This window comes from Clupea harengus, chromosome 18 (assembly GCF_900700415.2).
Source record: "Clupea harengus chromosome 18, Ch_v2.0.2, whole genome shotgun sequence".
Taxonomy (NCBI): domain Eukaryota; kingdom Metazoa; phylum Chordata; class Actinopteri; order Clupeiformes; family Clupeidae; genus Clupea; species Clupea harengus.
In genome coordinates, this window is record NC_045169.1 from 1,098,916 (window position 1) to 1,120,783 (window position 21,868).

At 41.1% G+C, this 21,868-nt stretch overlaps 1 protein-coding gene across 2 annotated transcripts in view; it reads right to left on the reverse strand.

Moving 5' to 3' along the window:
* col4a5 (collagen, type IV, alpha 5 (Alport syndrome)) overlaps positions 1-21,868 on the reverse strand; it is a 44,678-nt gene that overhangs the window by 6,951 nt on the left and 15,859 nt on the right. The window contains exons 2-41 of one of the 2 annotated variants that reach the window (XM_031585580.2): positions 20,582-20,638; positions 16,914-17,003; positions 16,732-16,776; positions 16,589-16,633; positions 16,382-16,444; positions 15,539-15,592; positions 15,417-15,443; positions 15,019-15,099; positions 14,745-14,807; positions 14,446-14,481; positions 14,281-14,322; positions 14,091-14,183; positions 11,865-11,918; positions 11,234-11,290; positions 11,024-11,068; positions 10,831-10,884; positions 10,136-10,177; positions 9,764-9,857; positions 9,515-9,550; positions 8,859-9,110; positions 8,677-8,766; positions 8,248-8,318; positions 7,904-8,095; positions 7,583-7,751; positions 7,225-7,317; positions 7,018-7,122; positions 6,791-6,888; positions 6,518-6,668; positions 6,275-6,388; positions 5,859-6,026; positions 5,646-5,735; positions 5,415-5,561; positions 5,193-5,291; positions 5,003-5,092; positions 4,756-4,895; positions 3,657-3,783; positions 2,910-3,089; positions 2,702-2,752; positions 1,552-1,737; positions 134-142 (exon numbers count right to left, since the gene is read on the reverse strand). In XM_031585580.2, coding sequence (XP_031441440.1) covers positions 134-142; positions 1,552-1,737; positions 2,702-2,752; positions 2,910-3,089; positions 3,657-3,783; positions 4,756-4,895; positions 5,003-5,092; positions 5,193-5,291; positions 5,415-5,561; positions 5,646-5,735; positions 5,859-6,026; positions 6,275-6,388; positions 6,518-6,668; positions 6,791-6,888; positions 7,018-7,122; positions 7,225-7,317; positions 7,583-7,751; positions 7,904-8,095; positions 8,248-8,318; positions 8,677-8,766; positions 8,859-9,110; positions 9,515-9,550; positions 9,764-9,857; positions 10,136-10,177; positions 10,831-10,884; positions 11,024-11,068; positions 11,234-11,290; positions 11,865-11,918; positions 14,091-14,183; positions 14,281-14,322; positions 14,446-14,481; positions 14,745-14,807; positions 15,019-15,099; positions 15,417-15,443; positions 15,539-15,592; positions 16,382-16,444; positions 16,589-16,633; positions 16,732-16,776; positions 16,914-17,003; positions 20,582-20,638 — 3,700 coding nt within the window. The remainder of the gene's footprint in view (positions 1-133; positions 143-1,551; positions 1,738-2,701; positions 2,753-2,909; positions 3,090-3,656; positions 3,784-4,755; positions 4,896-5,002; positions 5,093-5,192; positions 5,292-5,414; positions 5,562-5,645; positions 5,736-5,858; positions 6,027-6,274; positions 6,389-6,517; positions 6,669-6,790; positions 6,889-7,017; positions 7,123-7,224; positions 7,318-7,582; positions 7,752-7,903; positions 8,096-8,247; positions 8,319-8,676; positions 8,767-8,858; positions 9,111-9,514; positions 9,551-9,763; positions 9,858-10,135; positions 10,178-10,830; positions 10,885-11,023; positions 11,069-11,233; positions 11,291-11,864; positions 11,919-14,090; positions 14,184-14,280; positions 14,323-14,445; positions 14,482-14,744; positions 14,808-15,018; positions 15,100-15,416; positions 15,444-15,538; positions 15,593-16,381; positions 16,445-16,588; positions 16,634-16,731; positions 16,777-16,913; positions 17,004-20,581; positions 20,639-21,868) is intronic. The other variant, XM_031585581.2, reaches the window with a different exon arrangement.

The window sequence follows — 21,868 nt, forward strand, 5'->3', positions numbered from 1 at the left end:
GGCATGATTCTGGTGCCAGTCATAGCTCCTTGGCATGCTCATGAAAATAATACCTGATGTAAATCCATTTAACGAGAAGCTATGAGACACATCACGCAATTGTGTTTTATTGTGATTATAGGAGGAGTCTGACCTTCAGGACCTGTCATCGTCCCGGGTCATCCAGATGAGGCGGTCCCAAGCCACGGGAAATGGTGCAAATATCATAAAACTCCTCAGAGTTGAACTTTAACTTGTCTAGATAGACGTCTAGATAACCCTTGGACAGAACCAACCCAATACAAGGCTCAGAGCACAATTTCATTTTTAGTTTCTCATCATCGATTTATTTACCTATTTTAAAATCAATACAATGATTTATAATATCAAATTTAAAAACACTAATTCTTTTTTTTGTTTTGTTTTGTTTCAGGTTGTTTGTATCATCAATATGTGACTCTAATCTCTGTCTTTAACAAGGATGTATGGTTGGAAATAGAATAGAAATGGTGGCTAAAAGCTGTTTCCACTGAATTTGTGAGCTGTAAGTGAGCCTGGATGGTTCTGTGGGGGGCGTATCCTTTCTGCCGTAGGTCACACTTGGCCCATGCAAGACAGACACTCTGGGCCGTGACACAGCCAAGCTGCCATTCATTGAATACGCAGCTCTACTGTCTCAATCCAGTTTAAAAAACGACACAAATAAAGCTTTACTTTGTGACAACACAAGACATAGACACTAACCCTGTGACCCAAAACTATAGTTGCAACATTGATTGGCCAGGACTAGGGAGTGGGAAGGGAGTGAAGAAACATAAGGATGGATGAAAAGAGTGACACACAGATGGACAAAACATGTGGATGAACAACTGATGGACACAGACACTGTGTGGACCAATCCATGCTTTCAGGTCTAGATCAAACCCTGTGAAGTACATAGATGTACGTGTGTGCCCCCCTGCCCAGCGCCCAGCGGTCTGGCACACAGCAGTGGGGTTGGAGGTGCTGATTAAGGGTTCAGTCCCAGGGCACTGTGAGTGCCAATTTGACTCAGTGCTCAGTGATTCGGAGTGTGTGTTGTGACCAGTGACCAAACTCAACTTGTGTGATGTGACAAACTCATGCAAATCAGTTGAATATTTTGTGCAAGTTTGCTGTCTGGTAATCAGTTGCCTTAGTGTCAGAATTTCAATTAAGAACAGTTATGAACAAACGACTCTTAACATTACTCTTAAAGGTATCAACCTGGGTCGTGCCATTCATAACAAAAGCAATCCGTGTACAACTGTCGTCTGACCCAGGTTGAGAAGTTGAGTCAAATAACCCAGGTCGACCCTTTCATACTAAAACTCAACACAAGTTTAACTTTAGTTGAGCTAAAGAGAGTATGTTTGAAAGGAAGGGAGTGTGTTTCCCTGTTTGACTATATTCATGTCTTTTTTGTTCAGTCTACCAAAGAGGGACTTGATAGGCAATTGACACTGAGTGATGAAGTAGTGTCCTTATCAGGCTACTGGAAACCAGACAGCAGAATTGCTTAGGGCGTTTGTGATTAAGAATAACAGAACTTACCGAGTCGTCCAGGAGCACCAGGAAGACCTGGGTTACCTTTGGGTCCTTGCACAGTAACACCTGAAGGGCCAGGGGCCCCGGTACTGCCAGGACCTCCAGGCAACCCCGGGAATCCTGAGTCACCCTTTGGTCCAGGGTAACCAGGACTTCCTGAAGAACCAGGAAGGCCAATATCTCCTTTAGGACCTGGGCAGGAACAAAGGGATAGATTTGGGTAAGGAAAAACTCAAGAATCATCAAGTGTGCAACCAAAAGCAGCTGGGGGTGAAGTGCCTTGCTCAAGGGCACTTAAGCAGTGGATGTTGAGGGAGGGAAGGGTGCTGATCATTTGTTCCCCCCCCCACCCCCATTCTTTCCTGTCAGTCCAACCAGCTAAAGTCTCTCACCTTTAGGCCACGGCTGCCGTAATTATGCCCTATTTATGTTTGTATTTGAATGTAATTATATGAGAGTCTTTCATTGCTGTATGTTTGTATGATGTTTGTGAGCCCCTACCCCAAAACTATTTTCTATCATCATTTTTTTTTTTCATCTTGAATCTCGAATCTAATACTCGTCATGTTAAAAGAAATGAAAATTGGGGAGAGTGAGTGATTCTGAGTGGCTGAACATCGTCACACTGAGGATTGATAATTGTATACAACCAGTAAAACAAAGTCATCATCCACACCATAGCATTAACTATTGTTTATCAGTGCTGAAGTTAAAGGTTTAAGAGCCCGGACAGCTTGCTTTGATCTACTAAAATAACTTACAGTACAGGAAAGTTATGCGTTTAATCAGTATGTGTAGAGTATGCATTTGTGTGGTGGGTACCTTGTTGTAAAAGTTGAGCTACAGGAACATTATTTATAATGTGGTAAAGATGTATTCTGTGATTCTGGCAAAAGATTGTTGATATTTAAGCTCAACAGCGATTTACACCCCTCCCTTCTGTGCTCCTGAAGCAATGTATTGATTGGCTGCAATTGTTTAGGGCAAAGCCACTACTTTTTTTCAAGCACACAGATGGAATTGACATCTAGATTACTGTGAGGTATAGAAAAGTATATTGGATTAGGTTCAGAATTTGAAGACCTCCCCTTTAATTCAGACTATAGTTGATGGACCTTGATGTTAAATGTAACCAGTCACAAAATGCACAGTTTACCTGGGAATCCTGGCAGACCTGGGGAACCAGGGGTTCCAAATCCAGGAGGACCTGAGAGAAAGAAATACATTTAATACACTGGTGTTCTTCTGTTTCAATATCTGATCATTACATCGTGTTGTATATTAGCATAACTGCTGAAATCAATTCAAAGTCCTTCCTTTAGGTGTAAGGTTTAATGATGCATCATTGTAATGCAGTAATTCACCTGGATCTCCTTTCAATCCATCTGGTCCTGGGATTCCATCACGGCCAGCTTGACCTTTTTCTCCAGGATAACCTGATGATCCTGGGCGACCTCCTTCTCCAGGTCTACCAGGAGGTCCATTGATACCCGGAGAACCAGGGGATCCATCTAGACCCTTTGGACCAGGAATACCGGGTGTTCCTAAATATAGAACAAACAAGGTTTTAACACATATTCATGAGTGGATTAGGTAATGATCACCATTATTAAAGCACATACTTTTGTAGTTGCATTCGAGGTCGGAAGAACACAAATTTGACTGGAAATACAAGCCAATCTCAACACACCTTGTAAATTGTGCCTAATTTCCCACAGATCTTATAAACACTAACTGACTATGAATATGAACATTAACTAAAGACGAGAGTTGACCATAGGCTGACTGAAAAAAACATCCTTATCCTATCCTATGCAATGAGGCAATTACCAGCAATTCATTATTTTCTGACAAAACGAGATAGTTGATGGGCCTGCACCAGGGACGTCAAAAGGTACGTGTATGTGCATTTGCCCCTGAGTTTTTTGTTTTTCTATTTCAAAAATGTTTCTGAAAGTTTACTGGTACCTACTCCAGACCAGGTACTTTTTTTAGATCAACGACTCTGCACACTGAATGTCAACAGAAGTTACAGAATGATTGACAATGACATAATGTCATAATGTTTAATCCATGTTATAAGGGGGAATCAACATAAAAGATCATCTCACCTTGAAATCCTGGCAGCCCTGCGTCCCCCTTAGCTCCGGGGCCACCAGGGAATCCTGCAGAGCCTGGAGAACCTGCTTGGCCTTTGGCTCCTGGGCTTCCAGGATAGCCGGGTGTTCCAGCGTCACCCTAGAAGAGACATATGTGTATTAGATTAGATTAGATTCAACTTTATTGTCATTGCACCGAGTACAAGTACTAAGACAACAAAATGCAGTTTAGCATCTAGGCAGAAGTGCAAAAAGAGCAGAAAAGTGCAGAGTATGTACATATGTGTGGTGGTAATATATAAATAAATAAGATATATCCAGTAATAGATACATGCAGTATGGACAGTATTGATAGTTTAACCATGGCAATGAGTACGTTAAGATATATGCGGTAGAAGACTATGAACATGAGCAGCAATAGCAGATATGTAAGTACAAGTGATGGTAGTAGTAGAAGTTATATACAGAATAAGGTAAGAGGCATGATATGATATAAATACGATGAATACACTATGGACAGGATATGTATATAAATAGATACAAATATGAATACACTATAGGTGAGAAATGTACAGTAGTTAAAAAAAACTGTGTGCATGTGTGTATATATACATATATATTTATATGTAATGTCTCTTCAAATCTGTTCTAGTAGTAGAAGTTATATACAGAATAAGGTAAGAGGCATGATATGATATAAATACGATGAATACACTATGGACAGGATATGTATATAAATAGATACAAATATGAATACACTATAGGTGAGAAATGTACAGTAGTTAAAAAAAACTGTGTGCATGTGTGTATATATACATATATATTTATATGTAATGTCTCTTCAAATCTGTTATTACTTAAGAGTTAGGGTTAACCCTCATCTACTTGGAAACATTTTCCTCTTAAATGTATTCAACAGATAATTCACTCTCTCGCTAAGGACACTATTTTTAAATGTAGTATGTGCAGATGCATGTTATTTATTATCAGGTCACAATGATTTGTAGAAAGAACTAATTATACAGGGAAATGTACCTTGGGTCCTGAAGAACTAATTATACAGGGAAATGTACCTTGGGTCCTGAAGAACTAATTATACAGGGAAATGTACCTTGGGTCCTGAACTTCCTGGTGCCCCAAATCCTGGAGCACCGGCATCCCCCTTAGCTCCTGGATATCCTGATGATCCAGGTGATCCAGGTCTTCCTGAGGCTCCTGGTTGACCGGGACCTCCTTTAATTCCAGAGGGTCCTATGTGGAAAAAAAATACATCTCTCATACAGGACTTTGGTAGAAATAGAAAGAACACATTTGGGTTTACTGAGCAAAATGCAACAAAAACCTCTCTTAACACTCACCAGGGAATCCCATTTCACCCATGGCTCCCTTTCCACCTGAAGCGCCAGGGCCACCAGGGCCTCCAGGAAATCCTGGATCTCCTTTGGGACCTTGATAAAGGTTTAAATAGTAAAATGTTAAAATTCTATCAGGAAAAGTACAGTACAGGGTAGTACAATGCTTGCATACAAGTGTTGAAGTGACTGATACCTGGAGGTCCAGGAACTCCTGGTCGTCCATCCTGCCCTGGAATTCCAGCGTCCCCTGGAATTCCAGAGATACCCTTCTGACCTGGAGTACCTCCCGTACCTATGAACAGAGAAAAGGGCACCATGGATTAGACTATTCGCAAGAAAAATCAGATCCAAGGACTCTCTTCATATTTTTAAGACTGCAACAAAAGGTAAGCTGGGTCTCCATATTGATAGTTACCTGGGAAACCTGGGTCTCCTTTTCCTCCTTTCAGAAGAGCTGGAGGTATGGCGGGACCAGGAGCGCCAGGGATACCAGCGTCACCCTTATCTCCTTTGAATCCAGGTCCACCGGGACTGCCTGGTCTCCCAGAATAACCATCTTGACCTGACCACAGAAAAAACAATACCTGCAATCAGCCTTTGACCACATCTAAATTCTTTCAGTAACTGATGAAGGATGACCAGCTACCTTTTGGACCGTTGTATCCTGGTCCACCTGGATTACCAGGGGTACCCAAAGGTCCTGGCGGGCCCATCACACCCATGTCTCCTTTCTGACCTATAGAAAAGACAATGCCAAACAAATGAATGAATGAATGAATGAATGAATGAATGAATTAATAATTAAGGAAAAGAGAACAGAGAGGGAGAAGGCAGATCCTGATTTGCAAAATACACATACCAGGAAGTCCAGGAAGTCCATCTCTACCGGGTCCACCAGGTGGGCCTGATGAGCCAACAGGTCCAGAAGATCCAGGGAGGCCAGGACTACCTCTGTCTCCTGGCAACCCTGGAATATCCAGTCCCGGGCGGCCAGGAATACCTGCTTCGCCTTTTGCACCTGGGAATCCTGAAAAGGTAGGGAAAATATACCTAGGGATTAATGTCATATGACACCAAAGAAAAGGGGGATGTGGAGTAAATTATATTTTACCATTTCGATGTGTTATGTTGACCATAATTTACTAAATAATTACACGTATACATTGAATTCCAAGTGTAGATTACAAATTTTACAATCTTGGGTTAGATGGTCCTTTCCTACATATGAATATGTTCATCTGGCCAGCCTAGGGTAATCTTTAAAGTGTGGCTCACCTGGGGAACCCATGGGCCCAGAAGATCCAGGCGGTCCTGGTGACCCTTGTACACCAAAAGCAGGGCTGCCTGCAGGGCCACGGGCTCCAGGTAAACCAGGAATACCAGAATCACCTAAAGAATGAAAGATGTTAACCATTGATTGTGAGATGGATTCAAAAAGTGAACCATGTTTCTCTGGATATTTTGTTCAAATTTTAATTTAGATAAGTTACAATGCTGAAACTTAGACTTTGTACTTACCTTTAGAGCCAGGGCCTCCGTTTAACCCTGGACGCCCAGGACCTCCTGGGTTTCCTGGAAAACCAGGGTCTCCCTTAGATCCGGGAAATCCTTTTCCACCCGGGAAACCAGGAGGTCCCTGTGGGCCTGGTGAACCATAACCTGGCTCTCCCTGAGTTTAGATACACCATGAGGGCAGACACACAATAAAAACACAACATTATAAAGTTTGTCTTAGATGATGAAGTCAGACAATTAGTTATACTATATTAGATTATCCAGTCTGACTTATACCTTTGATCCAGATGTTCCCGGGGTACCAGGGAGCCCATCCAAACCAGGTCGCCCTGGAGAACCAGATGTCCCTGGACTCCCAGGACCGCCAGGGAAACCTGAACAGGAGGGGAATGTCTATGTTCAGGTGTGCTTTCTGTAGAACTCCAATTTATCTCATGATATTTTGACGTTTCTGTGGATTGTTTAATGCTATCTGTGCAAATATATGAATCTGAAATTGTTACCTTTAGGTCCAGGAGGTCCAGGTAAGCCAATACCAGGAAGACCTGGATCTCCTTTTGCACCAGATAACCCTGGGAAACCTGGTTGCCCTGGTGAACCTGATGTGCCTGTATAAAAACAAAAACCTCTGGTCAATATTTGAAAACATACATGGTATACCATGGTACAACACCAGATTTGGGCAGTGTGCAAACCCTCTTGTTAATTACCTGGACCTCCTGGTAGACCAGGTTCTCCGTCTCTGCCCGGTGCCCCTTGAGTGCCTTTCTCTGCAATGGTTCGGCCAGGTTCGCCTTTTGGCCCTGCAGATAGAGGTAGATATTAAGATTAGCAGGAGCCGTTTCAGACTGCAGCCCTCAACTAATCTAGACAAAACAAAGTTCATAGTTGAAAACGTCTTTAGTGAGTATAGTGTGTGAGTATATCACGTATGACTGAATATGGGGTTTAGAACACTACAATGCATATCAAACTGAAGTTGACCATTGTGATGAAAGATGAAGATAAAATACATGTGAGTTGGAAGAAGAAAGCCGTAAGATGAAAGGACTGTCATCTCAATCTAACCTGGTGCACCAGGGGATCCTGATCTTCCTGACACTCCCTGGATACCCTTCTCTCCTAGAGGTCCTTGTGGTCCAAATCCTGGTGATCCAGGTGAACCCCTGTCACCCGGAGGACCTGGTGTGCCCGGCTCTCCAGGGGGACCAATCTGTCCCTGAACCTGTAAAGAGCCCTGTAGGTGCCAAAATACAGAAAGATTCAAATATGCAGTAATCAAGCCGGGAGGAAAGAAATGGATAGACAAGTCCCCAAGATTCATGGTTGATAGGGCACATTTCAATGTGATAATGGTCCCATATTTGGGTATTGTACACACTAACTTACAGGAGATCCTTTGGGACCAGGTGCACCAGGGCCTCCGTCACGTCCAGGTCTGCCATCCAAACCAGGTAAGCCAGCAGGACCAGGGAAACCTGTGTCTCCTTTCTCGCCCGTTACACCAGATACAGATATCGCGTCACCAGGATCCCCCTTCTCCCCAGGATACCCAGCTCCACCCTGGAGCCCAGGTGTACCCTGTGAAATACAGACATATGTGCATTAGTCACATGACGAAAACTCTACATCAGCAGACTCGAGGAGCAAGTACCATAATGCTCTTTCTGATACAAAGGCATGTGCAGTGAAAACAATGAATGTATGATTGGTAAGAGAGCTGGGACACTTACAGCAGATCCTGGAAGTCCTGGTCCTCCAGGGTATCCTCTTTCACCTTTAGACCCTGGTAATCCAGGAGCACCTGAAGAACACAGACCCATTTTACATTTAGTCATTTAGTCATTTAGCAGACGCTTTTATCCAAAGCGACTTACATATGTGTGACTTACAATGTATACACATTTTACATTTACACTGATGGCACACTGCACATCAGGAGCAATTAGGGGTTCAGTGCCTTGCTCAAGGACACTTCGACAGGGAATCGAACTAGCAACCTTCTGATTACTAAACGACTTCTTTACCACTGCCGCCCGAAATACTCTGATTCGTTTGTTTTGCAAGGTCACAGTACATTGAACAACTTTGTATGTTACATTGAGGTGAGCTCCAAAGAGAAACAACACAATCATGAGTCAGGTATGGTGACTGTGACTCACCTGAGAGTCCTGGTGCACCAGGTGGTCCTGCAGGTCCGGGGAGGCCTCCTCCATTAGAGAAACAATTGACACATGTGTCACCCTTTGCACCTAGGAGAGAAGACAGAGAAACATGTCTCAGGAATACATATTACATATAGATCAGAAACAAAAGACATCATAATTCAATTATCGAGGCTTACCTTTCTGCCCAGTCTCTCCTGGGTATCCACGATCTCCCTGTGAGCCAGGTAGACCCGGAGCACCGTCGGCACAGCCACCAGTATTAGAAGATGTTCCTGGGGGACCTGGTGGTCCAGGAGGACCTGATAAGCCTGGTTGTCCATTTCTGCCAGGTGGCCCTGGCAAACCAATTCCTACTTGTCCCTCCTCACCTTTCTGACCTCTCTCCCCAGGGAAGCCTGGTCTACCAGGGGTACCTGGCTCCCCAATACCTGTGACAAGGAATGCAATAACATATTATGTAGAAGGGATGCACTATGATGTACTTGCTGATACTGAGTACCGATACGAGTACCGAGTAATTTGCCTTTTTTCTTTCAAATTCCTACCCAACTGTTTCTAGCAGGCAAGTCTGATAAGGCGGTACAAAATAAAATCATGCTACCAGCTGTTTACGATAGGCAAATCTGATAGGGCAAAAAAATGACAGACACCTCCTGAATGCAGCCTTGAGTGTAATGCTTGGTATCGTTGTGTGGTGTCAGAGTACAAGAGTACAAGTATATAAGCACAGTATTGGCCCATATCAGTGCATCCCTACTATGTAGGAAAGACGCCGCCAATAAATACACCTTCAAATCATTGAAGTCAAACCAGGTCTGTGGCAGTTACTTGCCTGGTGCGCCGGGGGTCCCGGGGGGTCCAGATAAACCTAAGCAACAAGGAAAAAGAAAAAAGGGCTCAATAAATCACATATTCGTTATTTAAAGTACATTTATGAGTTGGTTATATAACCCTTCATTTGTGGATGGACAGAATACAATCTGTACTAACTGTGCTGTACACATTTTCCCTTATTGATGTAGTGATTACCAAAGACAAATAAATATGTGTTAGTTTACTAAGCATCTGTAAAGGATTCTACCTGCTGGCCCTCTGTCTCCTTTTCTTCCAGGATTTCCAGGGAATCCACGGTCTCCTTTCTGGCCTACTGCATTTGACGTGGGTCCTGTCACCACCTGGAGAGTGTGTGGTGTTCAGTTAGGGTTCAAGTATTGTTAATCATCTTACAGATCATCTCTGAAGAAGTGTACAAGGTTTTTTGGACACCTATTCCACTGAAAAGTTGAATAGAGTTCATTTGCCACCTAGTCTTTCTCTGAACTATCATCATCTCAATAAAGCCATCCTTGATTGACAGAGGGAGCACTGAATCTACTTAAATGGAAAATGTCAATGAAACCCAAATCATGCCGATCTGTTAGTGCAATGGTGGAAAGCTTCCAGTAACACATACCTGCCCTGGAGGCCCCGGGTAGCCACGGTCTCCTTTCTCCCCCTGGTGGACAAAACATTCAATATGTTGATTAATGAAACTTTGAAGAATTTGAACTTCCATGAGATTATAACATTGAAGTAATTGGGGGACAAGCAACGAAGCAGCAAAATGTTGTACTCTGATTGGGGAGGGTCCCATGTGTTTTTCCACCAAGGTTTCATGTCTGCACACTCGAACGCTCTAGCCCCACCAATGGGACAGAGTTGGTGGTGCATTTACACGCGTGAATTGGACCGTCTGCAGGATTTTCAAAAATGAGGTACCGATGGATTCCTTGGATCGAGCCGATCAATTTCTGCCATATGGACTTTTCCGCCAGACTGGACTTTATAATAAAGTTTAACAATTTTTCACAGGTCACACATTTTTTCCAATCTTTACTAAATTTGGCACAGAGTATCGAGACAAAACCTCACAGAAGTTATCATACGGATTTTTCATTTTCAAAATTGTTCATCCACTAATCCACATCTCGCAAATGATATCTCACTAAGTAATGTTTTGACTTTGACTTTGACCCTGTCCAATAATTTGCCACTTGGGGGCGCTGCAATAAGGAAACTAACTCCAGTAATAACTGGTGATGTGTTTGAGCCGTTGAGCCTTTTCATTTGAGGGAACATGTGTGTAAAACAGTATGGAGACACACTCACACTTTCGCCATCACGACCAGGCAGTCCGGGGGAACCAGGGTCTCCTTTTCCACCCTGATAAAGACAGAGACCGCAGATACAGAACATGATTTCTTGAGGTCAGTGCGGTGATGCAGCACAATAGAGATACATTTGGTAGTATTATACATGCAAATCTATAGTTTTTGATAAACAAATTGTAACGTCCACTCACAGGATATCCAGCAGGACCCGGGTCACCATCTTTTCCAGATTTCCCCTGTACAGAGAGACAAAGATTATGTTCCTTGAGTTCTCATTGTTATTATTATGACTGTATTTTTAATCATTAGCAGCAGTAGTAGTAGTTGTTGTTGTTGTTGTGGTAGTAGTTGGAGAAGGAGTAATCATCTGTCAGGTGTGCTCATCATGTACCAGTACTCACCCTTTTACCAGGTTCACCAGATTCTCCTTTGTCTCCTTTCTGTCCTCCAGAGACTCCCTGCAAAATACAGTATATCGTTTAATCCTAACCTTGGCCTTGATATGACTAGGAAACCCTGGCAGTGTAAAATACAGTATATCGTTTAATCCTAACCTTGGCCTTGATATGACTAGGAAACCCTGACAGTGTAAAATACAGTATATCGTTTAATCCCAACCTTGGCCTTGATATGACTAGGAAACCCTGGCAGTGTAAAATACAGTATATCGTTTAATCCTAACCTTGGCCTTGATATGACTAGGAAACCCTGACAGTGTAAAATACAGTATATCGTTTAATCCTAACCTTGGCCTTGATATGACTAGGACACCCTGACAGTGTAAAATACAGTATATCGTTTAATCCCAACCTTGGCCTTGATATGACTAGGAAACCCTGGCAGTGTAAAATACAGTATATCGTTTAATCCTAACCTTGGCCTTGATATGACTAGGAAACCCTAACAGTGTACAACACTTAATACTACATACATCACCCTTAATGTGAGCATTTATAACATGTGGGGAATCAGAAATGAGCATTTATCATGCATTAAATCAAAGTGACCATGGAAAAAAAGGTATTATCTTACAGGTGGTCCAGGCACTCCAGAAACTCCAGGAGGGCCAGGTGGGCCACGGTCACCCTAGAAGAAATAAATGAATTCATTAAATAGATTCATCTTTAAATATACTGATGCTGCTGTTTACAATTAAAGTTAGTATAGCAGCACGTTTAAGTATCTGAACTATAATACCACCAGGTTGTGTTCGAGTGGCTCAACTTAGCAAAACGCTAACAACACCAAGGTCATGTGTCCAGTGGTCAGAGAGTATTTGTACTAATGTATTTGTACTTGTATGTATACTACCTGACAGTAAGTTGTCTAAAGTTGTCTGAATAAAAGTGTCTTCTAAATGAATGTAAATTCAAGGCTTCCACCTTATAAAACCACATTATTGAATGGTCTCTTCCTACAGACTGAAGCCATCTGTAGCCTTTAGCCTTTGAGCTGCACATGAGCATTAAATGCGCTGTATAAATAAAGTTGCCTTGCCTTGCCTTTGTGCAGTCACACCTACTGGTGCACTTAACCTTATTGGTGCTCAGATTTAAGGTGAATGAAATGGATGAAAGAGTGAATAGATCCTCTTTAAGTACTCTGCTGAAGACATATAACCCACTTGCTCCAAGAAGTGGTATAAGTCAGAACATAATCACAATACTAACCCCTCTATGCCCACTTCACATCTGCTGAGAGCTCTCACACGTACCCATGAGTACTATAGTGAAACAAATGCTCTAAAGTACCCAGGAGTACTGGGCTCTAACTAATGCTCTAAAATCTGATTCTCTTCAGTGGTACCATCATTATTGTAGCACTAAAGAGCAAATAACCTATGCTGTATATGGATATGTAACAATGTTTTACATTGTTACTGTATTAGAAGAGTTAATGTAATTTAATACGAATATTAATAATACATTTCTCATTTTTATGAGATGTTATGGGGATGTATGCAATGAATTGGAAGCTTTTCACTATGGAAAAGAAACTTGTCTCCCTTCCTGTTTTCTCCACAGAATTTGTCAGAATTATTGGCTGAGTCTTTTTAGGGCACTGCCACACTAAATCGCGTGAGCTCATTTTCCAAGATATGTTACAAGCTTTCTAGTCATGTAGGTGTTAGCCCATTAGCAATGCCCCCAACTTAACCCACCCTTAAATGCATTGATAATTGTAGGATGGAAATGTTCCCTATTGGCACCAGAGAATTAGACCATAGTACTTAATTTGGCTTTACAGTGAATCTAATAGTAGAATTGGTGCAAGAGTTTTTTTCTGGTACTATGGTAGCTTTTGGTAACAGAGAGATGATGACTAAAGTATCTGTGGTAACTTTGGAATAACAGTTGAAGATGTGCTCTTATGGCAACTTTGGCAATATCATGACAGTGGAAGAAAAGTAGCCTTGACATTAAAATGACTGTGACACTAGCATAGTGAGAGTATGCTAGCTATTATAGTTAAAGTAGACTTGACATCAACATGACTGTGACACTAGCATAATGAAAGTCTGCTAACCACTAAATTTAAAGTAGCCTTGACATCGAGATGACTGTGGCACTAGCATAATGAGAGTATGCTAACCACTATAGTTAAAGCAACAGCATTGTGGTTAATCGTTTCTTTTTTAAGGTAAATCCTCACATTTATGAGGAATTTGATGGCATATGGCCATGTCAAGGACATACGAACACACCTGTGGTTTATGGCCATGTTAAGGACATACAAACACACCTGTGGTTCCTACCAGCTGCCAAGGCTATTCACTATATAGTGTTGCGCTCCTGGTTGGAAACAGCTTTTACAGCAAGACAAAACCAAATATGCCATCACCAAACATCAGTTAGCAAGCTAGCAAGTGTAAAGCATGTTGCACTGTAGTAGGTCTTTACAAGGCAAGTCTGTTTATAGCCTGTTAGCTTGTTAGTTTTAGACAAAACTCCTTACTGCTGCTTTAATGTGACACTACTGTAACTTTCTATAGCTGCTACTAAGGTAACTTTAGCATTGCAATTAGACTAGGACAAAGTTATTTTCCTTCAAACACTACCTTCTCTAGGGTGACCAGATTTGAGTTTGTGAAAAAGAGGACACTTTGTCGCGGGACCCCGCCCCCTCCCCCACAACGGAGTTTTTGGACATCTTTTCCACATGCAGATGTCATGTACTATTCTAAACAGGGCTGTAGTGGTAAAATTAGAGGTGGGTAAACTATACATTTGTAAACTTTTATTTTCCTTCAAACACTACCTTCTCTCCCTGTTGGAATGTAGTTTGCCCGGTGCTCTGCAGCTCTCCGACCTGTCCAGGCGGTCCTGGTGGCCCTGAGGGTCCTTGCTCACCCTGAGGTTAGCAGAACACACACAAATGAAGATGACTGATCAGCATATTCATTCGTGTTAGAAACTCCATGTTTCCACATTCGGAACCATTCCCCTACCTTGTCTCCCTTCGGCCCTTGGAAGTTCAGTCCCATGTTTCCCTGTGTGGCAAAGACCATGAATTCATAGTTAGGTACTATATGCAACATTCCTATATTCATCTACTTTCTAGCTATATAATAAAACAAGTCTAAAATATGTTGGTGCTTTTGAGATTGCATTACCTTTGGTCCCTGGAGACCTGGAGGCCCGGGACGACCCTAGATAAACAGATAGACCAAAAAAGAAAATGTGTGAATAACATACCTGTGTAACTGTACTTAATTAGCAAGGGGCTACAAACCATGTGGAAGATGTGAGACTGATATGATTTTCAACAACATTCCACTGTTGAAATTTTGATTGCAACCATAAGATGGACTCATTTAAAAATAGAAATGCTTTATCCAGGTGGGTTAATTTAGTAGAACAATCAATAAAGTTCATTTAATATTTGATATGTTTGTTGTTTTGTAAATCGTACCTCATAACCTCTAGGGCCAGTGGGACCAACAGGTCCTGGCAGTCCTGAAGGTCCTGAAATCCCCTAGAAGAAAACGACAGTAAGAAATAACTTCAGTAGGTTTCGCAGGAGCTGTGTAGGACCTTGCGAGGCTTGAGCTAATACTGTTCTCAACAAAAACTAATTTCAGAAATCAGATCAAAGTAACTAGTTTATAGCTTTATTACAAACTTTTATCCTCAAAATGATGCATAATAATACATAAAAAAATAAATAAAAATAGAGAGCAACTTACTCGAGGACCTGGCAGGCCAGGTGGACCAATATCACCTTTTGTTCCAAAACGGTCAAGGGGAATCAATTCACCGGGTTCACCCTAGAATGGCAATAAAGGTGATGGTGAGGTCAACACAGCCATATCAAATGAATTAGCATTTTTTCATCATGAGTTCTTGGGACATTTTTTTTAGAAAGAAGACATCTTTGTCAGACACCCAATTGCACTAGACTTAGTCCAGGTCTGGACTTGAACGAGGTTCACTGCCATACTTAGATAAAAACATTTGACTGTAAGACTTTCAGGGACACTTTGATAATGTTCAACACTGTCAAAATCTTAGTAAACAAAAGCAGAAGTGAACTATTTTTCTTCTCTTTCATATGGCTGTTATTATTTTTATTTATTAGTCTTACCTTTTGGCCTGGGAATCCTGGGGGGCCCTGTGAAGATAGTGACAAGTCCAAGTCAGTCCATGTGTGTACACATCAGCATATTTATCACTGCTGAACAATTAAGAGCTGTGTGTTGCACTTACTGGCTGGCCCTCTATGCCTGGGAGGCCTGAAGTTCCTTGGAATCCTCTGTCACCCTGGGCAAAAAAAATACAAAATCCATCCTCATTGAAATGCTGGTGTTCAAGGACCATCATTTTAGGTAAATGTACAAGTAGGAATGCGAAAGCAATTTCCATCCCATACTCAGTTTCCAATCATTAATCATTTCGATCATAGATGTAGAGCAAGTGTGAAATCAATACATGACCACAGCTCACAACAAAAAAAAACAAATAAGGGATAATGTATAGTCCGCCAGGTCAGTATCAGCAAAATATATCGCGACAGGACAAACAGGGCCCGACGTGCAGTGGACCAGCCAAAACGATAAAAGACTTCCTCCAAAATACCTCTTTTTAACGTTTTTTTTATTTTGTATTGTTCTTCACGCAAATAGTATCAATCAATCAATCAATTCAATTTTATATAGCGCTTCTCTATATACCCGAAGTCGCTTTACAGAGTCCAGAGTCCAGTAGTCATACACACACAGTCATACCGGTGGTGGTAAGCTACCTCAGTAGCCACAGCTGCCCTGGGGCAGACTGACAGAAGCGTGGCTGCCAATCAGCGCCAACGGCCCCTCCGACCACCACCAACTTTCATTCATATTCACACAATGCAATGCATGTCTTTATGATGGTGGGGGAAACCGGAGTACCCGGAGTAAACCCACGCAGGCACGGGGAGAACATGCAAACTCCACACAGAAAGGACCTGGAAGGACCGGGATGCGAACCCAGGGCCTTCTTGCTGTGAGGCGACAGTGCTAACCACTGAGCCACCGTGCTGCCCAATAGTACTAACGTAGTACTAACACCTACCTTCGTTCCATTACAGCCTGCAGTTCCTCTAGGTCCAGGGGGTCCATCCTGCCCTGGAAGGCCCTAGAAATGTGCAAAACCTTCAGTGGCGTTCTCAGACATTCATCTTACACTCAAAAAGTTAGAACCTTCACAGCTTTGTCAGACTGGTGTAATATTCCTGTTCTAGCAGACATCGATGTTCCCTGAAATTATGCAGATACTCACGGGAATTCCTGGTGTCCCGGGGAATCCTGGTAGTCCAGGAGGGCCCTGTGAACATGATGTCAAATTTACCATAAAAAAATGACACCCAGAGATGCCGAAATGCATAAAATCTGTATTTTGTGCTGTGAAGTCTAGATACCCACTCGTATTCCTTTGGGACCGCTTGATCCTGTAGGTCCATCATCTCCCTGTATTTGAGAGAGTGTGGAGTGGAGTGGAGAATAGTCATCACACAATTATGTCACTTTCAGACCTTCCCCAGGTAAACAGACCTTCAAAATCAACTGGCTCAATCATCAATATGAGCCACAGCAGTGAACCCTACCTTCTCTCCACGAGGTCCAATAGGCCCCTCTGGTCCTGGGAATCCAGGTACCCCTGGCTGGCCCTGTAGGCCTGGAAGCCCCCTGTCACCCTGGAAGAGAGACATATAGCATTTGCCAGGCACAGTTATGAGACCCCTGCATTCTGATGCTGCCATGTGTCATTATAGATCTGTACATACAGAACAGATCTCATGTCATTATAGATCCCTACATACAGAACAGATCTCATGTGTCTTTATAGATCCCTACATACAGAACAGATGTCATGTGTCTTTATAGATCCCTACATACAGAGAATTCAGGATCAGGATTATAGTCTGGAGAAAGTTGGTCCAGTAGGCAAACACTTAAATTCAGATACAACAATATGGCTGCTGTATGTAAATCCTATTTGTGGTTATTAGAAACTAATCAGATGATTATGGCCCATCCTCCTTCTGGAATTAGTTACATTAATTTATTATCTGCCCTCACCCACCTATTTAAAACTCACAAAATCACTTTTCCATTTAAGACCTATTTCAATCTCACCAAATCACTTTTACATTCAAGAGCTACCCGCTGATCCAGTCACTTTCAATCTGATTTGGCTATGTTTCCAGTACCTATTGTAGCAGTATTAGGAGGAGACGCACAAATAACCTATTTTAAATGTAGACACTAACCTTCACAAGACAGAAACATATCACCCCTAAAGAGAGCCATATTTTGTTATTGGGTGTTTACATGTTCAAACCATGGAGGTATATAGACCTGGAGAGGAAATAGACTGTCGACATCTTGTTTCATGGTGCTTAGTTTGAAGAGCCAGTGGCCCGAGCTCCTAATGCCACTGTAATGACCTGAGCAAACCAATCTAGGCAAACTAAATTAGGAATAATGCTATAGGCTAGAGTGAAGTAAGATGAGCAGTGGGTAGGTTCATCCACCACCTCTTGGCAATCATACACACTTTGTGTCATGTGACCCTAAACTAAGTTTGCATTCTGCATTTACATCTAGCTGTGGGAAAGAACCTTGTAGATTTTTTAAAAAAAATTTTTTAGTCATTTAGCAGTAGGGATGGGTATCGTTTGGTTTTTATCCGATACCGGTACATAACCGATACTTTTAAAACGATACCGGTGCCTAAACGGTGCCGGAACCGATACTTTTATAAAAAAAAAAAATTAAAATTACGATTGACGACATTTAAGAAAGGCTTTTTTTATTGCCAAATATATGAACTGTTTAAAGTAGATTATATATATATAAATAAATAGAAAACACTTTTTAACTTAAAACTTAAATAATATATGAACTGTTAACAAAAGTTTAGACTATACTTAAATAAATACAAATAAATACAAAACACACACACACACACTCTGTACACACACTACAGCTTCAATACTTCAGCAAGGCTTTTTTTATTGCCAAGGCAATTTTTTTTCTTCAAATTGAACAATATATTAACTGTTAAAGTATATTATAAATATAAATACATACAAAACACTCGGCTTCCAACTACAGCTTCAAACTTTTTAACTTCAAACTATGAACATTATATTAACTGTAAACAACAGTTTATAGTATACTTAAATAAATACAAACAGCTTTAAACTTCTTTTGCAAAAATATGAGCATATTTGCCTTTGGAGTCAAAAATGTATTATTTTGTTTGCATTTATTTCATGAAATTTCACCATTTTATGATTTGTTTATACCTATCTTTTCTATCTTGTTTATAGTTAATCTTGTTACTTGAACACACTGAGTACGAGAAAATGTGTACTGCCCCTTTAAGATACTACCGTTGGTAGTTTAGCTGTCATCTCCGTATATTTCTCAGTCTTCGGTTGCTGATCTGCCGTTGACACTTGCCTTCTCTCCCCTCTTTTCACGCAATTATTTTGTTGCATTTGCTGCACGTTGCGTTGTTTGAATCTTTTTGTGCGAAATACAGCCACACTTTTGACCGTTTACCTTTCGGTATTTTCTCTGTTAAAAGGTTGATGGCTAGTTTTGTTTGTGCTTGCCTGCTCTTCACTGTCATAAGACTGTTGCTATGAAAACACCAATGAGCGTGAGCGACACAGGACAAAGTTTACATTGGGAGCTGGGGCAGTTTTACATGTGCCCCACAGAATCTGCCTAGCGACCGTGTTCAATTGGCTCAGGCACCGAAATGAAGCACCGAAATCTGCGTTGCATTTCGGTCCGGGTAGGTACCGGTTGTATTGGAACCGGTTCCATATTGGTACCGGTTCTCGGTACCCAACCCTATTTAGCAGACACTTTTATCCAAAGCGACTTACATATGTGCGACTTACAATGTATACACATTTTACATTTTACACTGATGGCACACTGCACATCAGGAGCAATCAGGGGTTCAGTGTCTTGCTCATGGACGCTTTGACAGGGAATCGAACTAGCAACCTTCTGATTACTAAACAACTTATCTACCACTGTACCACTGTCGCCCCTAGATGACATACTAAGCATATTTTATCCACAAGACACTGTTTTTTTGCTATATCAGGTATAATCAGCCTCACATCAAAAATAATTTGTTTAAAAAGGTATATCAAATATGTTGATGAACTTGCAGGGCGTAAAAACATGTGAGTGAATGATCCAAAGTGGAGCTCTGTGTTGGTAGAGTAAGCACTGTCCCACAAATGGAGGCTGTGCCCGAGCCTTGGGGGTGAGTTCAGCTGTGGTTCATCTTACATGAAGTTAAGTCAAATATTTGGTGTTTAAATTAGAGTTGCATCCCAACAATAAGTAACTGACATTATATTTGGTATTTTAGATGGAGTATTACAGCTGTCATGTCACGTATTAACAGAAGAAAAAACGAATAGGTGCTCCATGGCCATGTGCTGTGTAGCATTAGTTCTTGTTTACCTCCTTGAAGATGAGGCACAAGCACCACTCTTGTTTTTGCCATTTTGAATAACATTTTCTGTACATATGTGTCAGTGCTTATGTTATTGCCGAAAAAGTTTGCGTTATGTGACATGTTAGTGCTTATGTTATGTTATGTTTATAGGATAAAAGGTTTGCTATTATGTTAAACATACAGTTGAGTCTATACTTAAAAGTGAAAAACTAATAATCTGTGGATATTCCTCAAAAGAAAAAAAGTTTCAGTTAATTTAAGACTTCCATGCCTTCCATGTCTATTTCTTGGCAAACCTGTAGACAAACTAGTTGTAATATTTCACATCAATAAAAATCACTAGAATGGGGGATTTAAGTATACATAATTATACTTTAAAATCTGGTTAGTGTAACTTTTAGTAAATTAGTAACTGTTTTCTCAGATGGCTCAACCTGGGTCTAACATGGGACCACAAGAGCACTTTTTGGGGGACCCCAGGTGTTGTTGTCTGTTTGAGTTAGGCTCACTGCTAAGGTTTCAACCGATGGCACACATCCTTTAACTTGTGTTGCATTAATGCATTCAGGTTAATCCTGTCTCGTATTCCCTTGACTATAGGTTGATTTAAGGCTCATCTTACCCCTATTAGTGTTATAAGTCAATTATAAGTGTCTTCTGAATATTTGTTGCATAAATGATACCAGGAGTAAGCAGTAAGAATTGGCCTGAGTAATACAGTGTGTTACAAATAAAATGCATTATTATTATTATTATTATTATTAATAATAATAATCTCACCTTATCTCCTTTCACGTTACTACAGTCACACTTTGATCCAGTGCAGCCATGGCATGCCTGAGAAAGAGAGAGGGAGAGAAAGAGAAATAAAGTAAAAAGAGGTGTTTATTCTGTGATATTGACAAGTTCCGTAAACAGTGTGGTTGAATTGGTTCGGTACGTTTGTCTGTTAATACAGCAAAGTATAAAATGTACAGGTATTTAGAATTTCAGCAATGCTGTTACATCTAGCCCTATCACCAATCCCTTTGTTAGCCTCAAGGGGGAGCTGTTTACCTCGTAATGCATTTAAGGTTATTGTCACTGGAGAATGTAAAGTGATGTGATCTCAGTGTCTTTCTGAGCTTTATGTGACAGGGTTTTTGTAATTCATTCAAAAGACGAGAACTGTGAAGAATTGGTTCAGGGGAAGGCAACCTCCTGTGTCCTGATTTCACCTGATAATAATAACAGTAATAATAATAATAATAATAATAATAATGATAATAATAACAATAGTAGAATAGTAGGCTAGTATTCAATCAGTCTACACAAATATTTATAATAATATGCTTTTATTGCATGTGTTTCCAATAACTGTACACACTTCTGCCCCCAGAAAGCTCACACACTGCCATTTAAGCTTGTAGTGCTTTTCACAGCCACTAGATGTTAGCATTTAGCCAGTACATGGTGGATTGACAATAATTGTATGCCAAGGGAATGTTAAGAATGTTACCTAAAAGAGAGGGAGTAAGAGAAAGAGGGGGGATTTTGAAAGGAAAAGCTACTATGGAGGCACAACTGCATGGTTGCTAACAGCTACACACAGTGCAAAGCTACAGGAGAGACTCTCTGTGATGTGGTCTCCTGCCGTGTCATGTACTTGTAAGTCCTAATATGTATGGATGAGGGTGAAAAGGATGATCAAAAGTGAGTTCCCCAAAGCAGTGATGTCCCTATTCTGTCATCTCCTGTAGAAATTCTCAATCTGTCCGTTTCTCTTGTTTTCACCCTATTCTGTGTATGCTTATCTTCTAACATTGGATTCAGTTCCCTTGTATTTCTGATAGTCAGGGCAGAGCTGATGAAACACACCTGAGAGGCACCAGACATAATGGTCAATTCACTACTTGAAAGCCTTATTAATGAATAATTACCACTTTCCATGGAGTCCACTGTTGTGCAGTTTGAATCAGACACAATATGACACAACTACACTTCTTCACTTATATAGACACAATATGACACAACTCCACTTATGTAATGAAACCCATAATTCAGGAAGAAGGAAACTGCATCATCCCA